The sequence below is a fragment of the Alligator sinensis genome, unplaced genomic scaffold, assembly GCF_000455745.1.
Source record: "Alligator sinensis unplaced genomic scaffold, ASM45574v1 scaffold378_1, whole genome shotgun sequence".
In the NCBI taxonomy this organism is placed as follows: Eukaryota; Metazoa; Chordata; order Crocodylia; family Alligatoridae; genus Alligator; species Alligator sinensis.
This window is the reverse complement of record NW_005842697.1, coordinates 110,582-121,561: the sequence shown is the minus strand read 5'-3', so window position 1 is coordinate 121,561 and position 10,980 is coordinate 110,582. Positions and strand designations below refer to the sequence as shown.

Here is a 10,980-nt window from a genome sequence, read left to right as displayed (position 1 = left end):
GGCTTCTGGCCTGAGCCACTGCAGACATGTGGCTGCATTTCCTGAATCAAAAGTGAAGGTCTGTTCACTTGCTTCTCAGCTTAATATCAGAAGCTTAGACTAACCTGCAAAGACTTGAATACATTCAGCCTCAGGCTTTTTGATTGTCAGCACTTAGCTATCTTTGCTGACATTTATGGGGTAAATCCTATTTTGCCTTTACATGCCTAGAACAGTCCTGGAACTTCAATTTTTGCAGTTAATGCACTTAGGTACATATTGCTCTTAATTTTCATGCTGAAATTGTCTTCTAGTTGCACAGATACCTGCAAGGACCCGAATCACTCAAGAACATGCTCAATAAATTATAGCCATGGAAAAACCACATCAGAAGAAAAGGGAATTAATTACAGAAAGAACCCTCACAGGTTATTTTAACAGCCTAATGCAGGGGTTGGCAACATTTCTGGGGAAGTGCCAAAAACATCTGCAACTTCGACTTGTAAGATGTTGGTGTGCCAGGGACAGACAGTGGGGGAGCTGTGAGAAGTCTGATCCTTGTTGAGGCAATACAGCCCCAACCCCTTCTCTGCTATCCACCCACAGGCTTTTGTGCTAAGCAACATGCCTTTGTGTGTCACACTAGCACTCATGCCGGGGGTTACCTACCCCTGGCTTAGTGGCTAGGGCACTTGCACAGGGAAAGGGAGACTGGCTTATAGGTCCCTAACCAAGCAGGGCAGGGAGGGGTTGCTCCTCATCTCCCTCAGTGAGCCAGTTAATGAGACAATCACTGACAGCTGGCAAGAGCCATTTCTTTTCTTGTGATTCTAGACCAGAGGCCAACAATGTTTTCTGACGGTACGTCAGAATGACCCAGCTTAGGTCTGAGACAGGCTGGCACTAGGATTCAGCAACTTCTCCCTACCATCTTGCCTCAGCAAAGCCTCCCACTGCTGAAGCCCCCCTATTCCTGGCCAGATCCAATGGGCTATAGGGTGCCAATCCCTGTTCTAGACCTTTGCTACAAGAGTAAATAATACAATAGAGCTTTAATTTTAATTAAATGGGATAAAAACAAGAGTTTTTATTTATAGATCTCTGCATCCTATGAAATTATTTTTAGAATAAACTATACTTCAATCTAGTTGAGTTGAAAGGACCTCTTCTTCAGGGATATTTTTGTTTTTCTATCTTATTTTATTATCCTGCGGGCTGGTACTGGGTGCACACTGCCTGCAGAATGTGGACCAGACCCAGCACTGCAGTAACACAAGGTGTTGAGTGTGAAGGTTTTGGTGTTCTCTCCAGTTTACAGTTTAAGTTTGGTTCAACAGTTTTAGTCAATCCAGGCTATGAATCTTAGAGATAATGGTGAACGTTTCGCCTGTCTAGGGCGTGATAATTTTGGGTACTCAACCTTCCCGGGAATGCAGATGCCCAGTGGCATGAAAGTCTAGTGAGCATGCTCCACAGAATAAGCATTTGGTGTGAACATGTGTCAAACACCTCTTGAGGTAACTATAAAGTTGACTGAGCAATGAGCAGAAAATGTATGATCGACAGGAATGAATGGATCCTGACTGGTTTTAATACATGAGGTAATGATTGCCTTTAAGAAGGCAACCATCTCTGGTGTGGAAGTAAACCACCAGAGGGACTGGTTATGCCCTTGACCCAGCCTCAAGGTTGTGGACCTAGCAGACCCTCAGAGAAAAAAAAAAAACAAAACAAAAAAAAAAAACCAAGAGATTTCACCACTTCACTGAAGTCTTACTGTTGTGTAAGGGAACCTACTCCCTAATCTAGCAGAAGGAGCTAGCTGATCCCCAAAATGTTAGTGTAGAAGTAAGCGTGAAAACACACTTGCCAGAGTGGTATTGAGCAACTCTATCTGTCTGATGTATGTGCATGTGACATTAAACTTCATTTGGGTGGCAGTTGTATTATCAGTCACTTACTGAGTGAGCGAGGATTGTAATGCACTAGGGCTGCTAGGCAACCACCACCATGACTTGTCACTGGGCCTCTCTGAAGGAGTAGCTTGCTCAGGAAATGTTACTTGTGGTTGGAAATTTAGTAATATATGTTCCCTTGGTTCTTTAATTGTTTAAACTTTCCTAACCACTTGACTGTCTACAGCTGATTGTGGTATTGCTTGCTCTTCACTTTTGGTAACTTTTGGTGTTGACTTTATCTTGTCTTTGTCCATCAGTATGAAATACCCTTACAGTAAGCCCACTGGATGGCAAGCTTTGGTTAGCATTCATTCACCGAGCCAGAGTTACTGGGTCCAGATTCAGCTTAATCCCAAAGCATACCTTTCGTAAAGGGGAAAGGTTTTATTGAGTGGAGCCCACCCATTATAAATTTAATCTGTTATATAGATATGCTAATTATCACATTTGGCTTAATTAGCATAGTTATTGGGTGTATCGTTTCTCCCACCAAAGGGGTTGGTCCAGGGCACCAGCCTGCACCCTGGATCCCTTATGCCATGTACAGAGCATGGGGCCTGTCCTGCCTGTATGCCCCACACCAGTCCCAGGGACCACATGCACAGCAAGCCCCAGGGACACCATGTGCTGCCTGTGGCATGTGGGGCTGGACCAGCTGCATTCAATACATAGGGAACAGTACAGGACACATGGTCCACACAGCACCCTGACAGACATGGAGCTAACCCTGAATGCTGGTCAGCAGGGCACTGCATGCAGCAAGTACCCCATACCGCCTCTGTGTCCCATGCAGCACGCATGACCAAGTTGATCCCCATGGGCAGCACGTATTGGCCTTGGGGATCGTTGTGCATGGGGAACATGCTGTGTGTGGTGCAGTCTAGGCTCTGATGCTGAACACAGCACAGGAGATCCTGGCATGGACTGCATGCAGCATTACAGACGGACCCCAAAGCTGCCTGCTGCATGCATAGAGCCAGGTCTAGCCCTTACATGCAAGCAGTGCAAGGACCCAGTTCAGCAATCCATAGTCTGGATCACATGGGTCCACAGGCTGGATCTGGCCTGTGGGCCATGTTTGACACCTCTGATTTAATAGTGAAGGGAACACACATTCCCTAGCATTTCTCATTTTTAGGTACGGTGGGGGGGGGGGGGGGGGGGGGGGGCAGGAATAACTACCCCCCAGGAATACTGCTTCTAAAATAATCCAGTTATTCTATGAATAATATTCCATCTAAAAGCAAGTTTACCACATGAAAGTAAAGATACTATAATTAGTTAAAGATGTGTATTGCCTAAGGGTTAGTTTTAGAAGTAGTATTTGCAGCCACACAATTATGCATTGTTTTCTGGCACTTTTTCTACACTAATAGAAAGATGGTATCATCCTCCTAAAATGTTACATTTGATTTCTGTTCTGGCAGCAAGCAACAGTTGCTTTACTTGAAAGGTTTCAGTTTTGGTTTCCATTCTCAAAACATCGTGCTGGGGAAATCCCAAGAGCAGACTATAAAACAGTTTACCTGAGTAAACTGCTTCACTTTGCATCTAAGCATAAGAAAAGCTTCCACAGAGCCCTTTTATGCAATAGAATCATGTCTCCATTCAGTCAACTACTAATGCTGGGGTAAGTGCATCTTCGAATTTGTTCTTTATCAGTATTTCAATATTATACTTTTTTTTCTTTTTTACTTATGATTAAAGTGTAGTGGAAAGTGTGATAGTTTTGAGATTAAGTGACTAATTGTTAAATAAAATCTTAACATTTCAACTTCAAGTGGCAAGTTCAATGTTTTTAGTTCATACAGAATGCATTTTCTTAGTTTAGTTTTGACAAAACTTCAGCACCAGTAAGAAAAATGTCAAATTGTGTGTACACCCATATATATGTTTTTATATTTTTAAATATAAATTAATGGTGTGCCTTGGATGAAAGCTGGTGGCGTGGAGTTAACTATAGCAGTTGGTTGGTTTCCTGTACCATGTGGTGGTGATATGGCCATTGTGAACTTTCATAGCGGTGTCTATGAAATAAATTTGCTTGGTGGAGTATTCCTGAGTCAGTTTAATGAAAGGGTAGAAGTGTTAAAGTCCTGGTGGAATTTCTCGATAGGGATTCCTGATAGATAGATTTTTTTTTTCATTCATAGCCATTTTTTTGTTTGTTTTTAGGATAATTTCTCAACTGAAATACGGAGAAAAAATCATCATAACTACTACATTCAAGCCATCACATCAACTAATGGAAATCCAGGTCAAGAGTGAAGACCAAAAATTGATAGAAGCTTTAAAGACAATTCACTTCAGCCTTCCTTGTGGCATCCAACAAAGGGAAACTGTAGTCATGGATAGAAAAGTGGTATCTTATATGTTCTTCATTAACAGAAAGATGAAAGGAACTATACGGCTATATACCAACTTAACCAAGAACGTTTTCCTACAAATAAACAAACATGCTACACACTTACGCCGCTGAAACTAAGACTCTGAAACTTTTTTGTTTTTAAACCAACAACTTGGCTGTGAAATGATAAAAAATGAGAGTGATATTTTGCAAAGTGTCATGAAAAAGTGGAATGAAAATGTAGGACATCTAATTATGTTAAATAACTTGAAAGTTTCTAAAATAATCAGCATTTATATAACACCTTAAATGTTCAAAGGGCTATATTAAAAATTCAGTCATAACTTATATGGTATAAGTTATTTAAAAAGTTAGCCAAAATCACTTTTACAGATGTGGTATCTTACTTTTTTGAAATAAAGAGATAAATTGCACATCTCCAACATAACTATCTCAGATTTTGAGACTCCCTATACCTACAGATGAACAGCAGTGCCATGGGAACACACATGAACCCTCCTCAACCATATGCCAATATATTTATTTGTGACAGACATCAAAGTCTACTTCCTCTGCAGCTGCCCTCTCATCCCCTTGGTACATTTAAAAGCACATAGAGGCGGCCATCATATGTATACGTGGGAAGGATTTTCTCAGTAGAAATCTCCACAAGGACTTTAACAACTTCTACCCACCCTTCCATTAAACTGACTCTGGAATATTTCACCAAGTAGATTTATTTCTTGGACACCACAATGGCCACATCACCACCACACCATACAGGAAACAAACCAACTGCTAGTTACCTCCATGCTACCAGCTTTCATTCTAAGCACATCACTAGTTCCATCATTTACTGACAATCTGTGTTACAACTGCATGTACTCTGATCCCACCAACAGAATTAACACCTTAAGTATCTGAAGCAGGGATTCCTACGCTTAAATTATAAACCCAGCACCATAGCTACTCAGATTAGAGCCTGACTCAGACTCAACTAACCATCTGTGATACCAACCTTAAGACATGGGCAATAGAATCCCTAGGCTGTCACCTACAGTCCCCAGTGCCAACCCCTCCTGGGAAATGACAACCATCTCAAAGCAACTCTTGGGACAAGCCTAGTTTGGCTTACAGGCAGCCCCTGCCAACCTCAAGCAACATCTCTCCAGACTACCTAACTTCTATTCTCACCAAGCCACGAGCCCTTGCAACAGTCTAAGATGCCAGCTCTGCTCCTTCAACAACAGACCACATCCTCATTGGAACAAGTAACACTGATTTTAAAACACTTGAGGTTCATTCACTTGCTTGCCAACCAATTTCATATATACCATGAACTACTTACAGTGCCCCTCTGTTCTGCTGTCTATATTGGAAAGAAGGGGAAAGTCCATTTGTAGCATGACAAAGCAGCTCATGAAAGCTCATGCTTCTCTGAATGACTGCTCTCTTTACTCTGTTTACAGAATTATTTTGGTCCAGTAGAAAATAATTAAAAAAAACCCAAACTTAACTGATGCATTTAACTGATGTTTAGTTTATTCATATTACTCCTCAAACTCTCTCCAGAGAGAATTTATCCATTATATACTAGCAATCTTTTGAGGTTTCTCCCTCACACAGGCCTCAACTTCCCCATAAAGACCTTGAATTGTCACCTGTAGGTAAAGGATAAACACTTGTACTTACCATCATATACAAAATAAGTTCCATCTTTGAAGACCACAACAGCAGGCAGTTCAGGCAGTGTCACATACTGAAAGAGTGAAGTATTCTTTAAGTTCCCATGAATGATTAAGAATATTTTTGCATTTTTCCACCTGAGGCTAACTTTAACTAAGCATTAAGACTCATATCGTTTCCAACAAATTAGACAAAACAAAGGTATTGTTTTTACAATGTAGAAGATCAAACATCTACTCTTCCTAACAGCTTTTAACCATTTTGTCCTTTTCTGTTCAAAAGGACTGAAGTTTGATCACAAGGTCAAGTATGCAGCAGAAAAAAAACAGAAAAGAAAATTAATATTAACCCTCAGTATCTTTATTTATATTGTTAAATACATAGAATGTAGGGAGGAAGAGGAAGGAGGTTAAAGGCTAAGATATTTAAAATTTGGGACTAAATTTAAACTTTTAAATATACAGCTAAATTTTCAAAAGCATCATGCTTCAATGACTCCAACTGATATGATGAAAACTGATACATTTCTTTATTCCAGCAATAATAAAAGCTAAGTCACATGTGCATAAATTTAATTTGAGGTATTTAAGAAAAAGCACTTACAAAACCATAGTCCAAGTCACTTAGGCCCCTGGCAGACACTACAATTATCATGCGATTAACACATCAATTGTGCAATAAACTGTAACTTGTCACAGTTTCAACCAGTTTATGATACCGTAAAATTGCAAATCAGTTGTAACATAAATCATTTTTGTGCCTGGTTTATATAGTACTCTCATCTGAATGTGCAGCATGTTAAGCCTCATGGCTGCAGACCTTGGTTTTTAGAAGTCCTGGGCTGCAGTCTACAGAGATCTGAGGGGCCAGCATGCTTGTTTTCAGTGTTGCCCTGCAGGCAAAGCTGCAGAGCAAGTGTTTTAAACTACCCTAGAATTCTTAACAGACTTGGTCTGCAGCCATATGTGGGCTTCACAGTATGGCTTTAGACAGTCCCAGCATGTGATGTGATCCGACAAAAATACATGGCAGGACACATGATCATTGGGGTCTGAGATAAAATTAGTCGGATCCCAATCATGTGACTAAATTAACATCTACCAGCAACCTTAAGAGTTGTCACAAGACAATGGAATAACCAATAACCCAACAAAGTCTCTAGCCTCTAGCACACACCTACTTTACATAAAGAAAAGAAAATGTACTACGTGGTTGTTTTGCCTAGCATTTTTTCTTTACAATCAATTTTATTATAACTCAGTTCTCTTATAACTCAAAACCCTATTATACCAGAATATTCACCCTTCATTTCCCACTCAGAATCATAGGGACCACAATAACCTCTGGTAGGGGGGGAAATCAACTACAGTCAAAGCTTTGTTATCTGGCATGAGAGGAGTAAGGGGGTGCCAGTTATCTAAAAATTCTGGTTATCTGAGAGTTAAACCTATCAAGGAAGATGGGAGCACAGTGCGGCCACCCCTGCCGGGAAGAGCCCAGTGCTGCTCCAGCTCCAGCCCAGCTTGCCCTGCACCACACAGATCCCTTTCCCCTCCCCCCACCCCTTCCCCTGCAGATGTTTCTGCCGGAGGGGGGGGGGGGGGGGTGAGTGTGCCCTGCTTGCAGGGGACAGCCTCTCCCCACAATTTTTTTTCTCCCTGTGCCTATGGGGATATCAAAAGGCTCCCAGCAGCTCCTCTATTGGCAATGTCACCAACTAATGTAAACAACAGAAATACTTAATGTGCATGCTGGATAAACTCGGTAAAGATTCCAGTTGCTAAAGAGAGGATTTGTATTGGGGGATATTGGAAATTCTGGTTAAGAGTATTCCAGTTAGTAAAATGCTGGTTGTCACAGAGCACCGAGGTGCCCTGCTCCTAAAGAGGAGAAACTGCTAGAGAAAAAGCCCTAGCAGGGAATAAGGAGCCCACCTGCAGGTTGCCAGGGCAACCAGAGGCAGCAAATGACCCACAACTGCCAGCGGTCAGCTGGCTGTAAGGGGCAAGGCCTAGCTCTTATAAAGCCCAGGAGCTAAGGCCAGGGCAATCCCCTACCAGCAATCAGAGAGAGGAGCTCCTGGGGCAATGATGCGAGGAGAAGCCTGACCGCAGGTACAGCTCAAGCCCGGTAAAGGATGCCAGCTCTAGGATGTCTGAGCCATGTGATTTAGCCGGGTGGCTTTAAGTTATGCTGTAGCCTAGGGGCCTGTGTTTTGCTTTGTTGTTGTTTATTACTGGTGGTTTGGGTGAGGCTATTAGGGGTTGGAGGAGGCCTCATAGGGGACCCACAGTAGCGTGGGGACCCCAGCGCCAATAAGGGTGTGGCGTACGGGGTGCATAAACCCTAGCCCCAGGAGGGGCAGTGCCGAGAAGGCCCCAGAGAAGGGGGCAGCAGTGCTGAGAAGGGGGTGAACGTATATGTGACAGACTGACGTCTATTCCAGCTGCGAGGCTTGGGGCGTGGTATAAGGGGTGGTTGGAGCCACGCACAGCCCATAAGGCTAGGGTGCCCGGGAAGCACCCATCATACAGTGGGACCCACGAGGGGTCCAGGAGTCCACGGGGACAGAAGTCGCACCAAACCGTGTCTAAGACGACGTAAGGCAGCCTCCCAAACTTATTTAAAGAGCAAAGACGTGGCAGGTGAGAATTAGAGGGTGCCCTTGGGCTGACTTGGCACGGAGAGAGGGGGCCTTAAGGAGATCACAGCCCTCCTGTAGGACCCAGCTGTGACACTGGTTAACAGAGCTTTTACTATACTGAGTTACAGTTCTTTCTTCAAGCAGTATCAGAATACATGTAGGTATCTGCCAAGTAGTACCCTTATTCAGCTGCATAAGATTGTAACACAAACTCTTCTGAATTGGTCTGGTCCAGCTGCCATATGAAGAGCACAGTATTTAACACCTGGCACTGGATTATACCTCATTATTTTTCTCCTCTCAGAAACTGGTTTATTTCTGCACTCTGGAGCAGAATGATTTGAAGTTTAGGAGAATCTCAGCCAATTGGCCAGAAGTACACAAAATAATCCACCTGGAAAAACTCTTGAATTATAATGATATATTTGTTTTTAAATAACATGATATGGATCCTTACTTATGAGTTCAGCTCCTTAAAAAGATTCTGAGCTTCAGAAAAAGTCAGCGTCTGGATCCAAAGTCATGGTCAGTGCAATAGCTGGACTTGCTTACAGTATCTGTTTCATCTATTATTATTTGTAGGGCCATTTTCACTACCAACTAGCCTTTCTTAATGTCCTTTAGGTCCTTTCTTTTTGTGTGATAGCTTTTTGACAAACATCACTGTTTTGGCCCTTATTAGAAACTCACAATCAGTTAGGAGGTCCTGACAGTTAATCACTCACTTTAAATGATACTGAAGAGCAGGACCATCACCAAAATAGGGCAAACAAAGCCTTTTGCATTCCTGAGATTGTTTTTGACTGAATGCTATTTTTCTTGCACAGTTAAATGTAAGAGAGAGCTGGGCTACTGCACTGACCATTATTTTGGATCCAGATGCTGACTTTTTGTGAAGCTCAGAATCTTTTTAAGGGGCTGAACTCATAAGTAAGGATCCATACATGGGTACAACTACAGCAAGACCCAAATATACATAGAGAATAGTGCCTTTGGGGCTCCTCCTTAGTAACCAGTTCCTGGGCTAAAGTTGTGTGTAAGGTCATTCTTTCCATCTTTTCCAGGGAATTCCACCCCCAGTTCACCTAACTAGGTGTGGGGAAAGGTAGGGATGAAAAAAATCTTATCTACAAGTGACTGATTCTTACATAAAGAATCAGTGCATTTATAATTCTCAGCATATTTTTAATTTTTTAAATTTGTCAAAAATCAATAGCCATTAGTGCAGATTAAGCAAACAATGGTTTGAAAATAAAAAACAATAAGTCACTTAATAAAATAATTTCGGCATAAAATGACATTAAAATGGTTATGTTTAGACAAGCTGGAGAATAGTTTCAGGCTCAGCTCAATTTTAGATCTTCAAATTAGCTGTGATAAGTTAGAAGAGCATGAGAACAGAATTAAGAGGGGCTCCTGAAACACTATTTTATTTAGGTACCCCATAAATCTTCTCTGACAAAGACATTTGCTCATGACAAGGGAATAATGAAAGAAAACAACTGAATTCTTCCATGAATTTTATGTATGATAAATTGAATAATTTGATAAAAGTCTTCACCTTTTACTAACGATAGCAATTTTGGTACTGCTAACAAAAGATGGGGTTTTCAGTTGCGTGGAGAGTAGTAGAGCTGCCCAACTTCAAAGTACCTAGGGCTCACACCAGCAGAAGTTGCATAGGCTGCACTGTCAAGCCACAGGCCACCAGCTGGGCAGAATATTGACTAACTAAATCAAATTCCAACACATACATTTTCTCCTAGGTGCTTTAAGTGGACATGTATCAATTCATTAGTATGGATCTGCCAATAGATTATTTGCAAATAATGTGCCATAAAAAACAGTCATATAATAGAAACATCACTATTAGTGAATCATCATCAACTTGACCTAATATTGTTTAAAGGCAGAAATAGAACAGAAATGCTATCGTTCTGCTAAATACCATTTATAATTAGAGAAAGCTAACATTTGAAAAAGCAAAAATAGTTTACCTCAGGTAGCACATCTTCTGAAGCAGAAAAAAAGTATGTGTAAACAATTAGTTCCGAAGCAACCTCAATGTACTTTTCCTGCAAAAAATATAAACAGAAAAACTTCTTTAAAAAAAAAAAAAAAATCTTAAAACTTGATATACTAAAAGGAAGTTTCACATCACAAAAACACAGCAGAATATGCTATTAACAACAACTAAGTGAGATTCTAGAATAGAAAGAGGGTCCATCTGCTCTACTGCTGCACATCTGGATACTTTTTTTTTTTTTTTTTTTTAAACTGGTGACAATAAATATATAAATAAATCTTGGCCAATATCATTCTGCACTGGGAGCTTATGGTAGCATTTTTCCACTTAAGCTATTGGG

The 10,980-nt window shown here is 41.2% G+C and overlaps 1 protein-coding gene across 1 annotated transcript in view; it reads right to left on the bottom strand.

Annotated features, from left to right (window-relative positions):
• TMX3 (thioredoxin related transmembrane protein 3) overlaps positions 1-10,980 on the bottom strand; it is a 65,452-nt gene that overhangs the window by 27,872 nt on the left and 26,600 nt on the right. Inside the window, exons 8-9 of the mRNA XM_006034060.3 lie at positions 10,612-10,689; positions 5,977-6,043 (exon numbers count right to left, since the gene is read on the bottom strand). Of these exons, the coding sequence (XP_006034122.1) occupies positions 5,977-6,043; positions 10,612-10,689 (145 nt within the window). The remainder of the gene's footprint in view (positions 1-5,976; positions 6,044-10,611; positions 10,690-10,980) is intronic.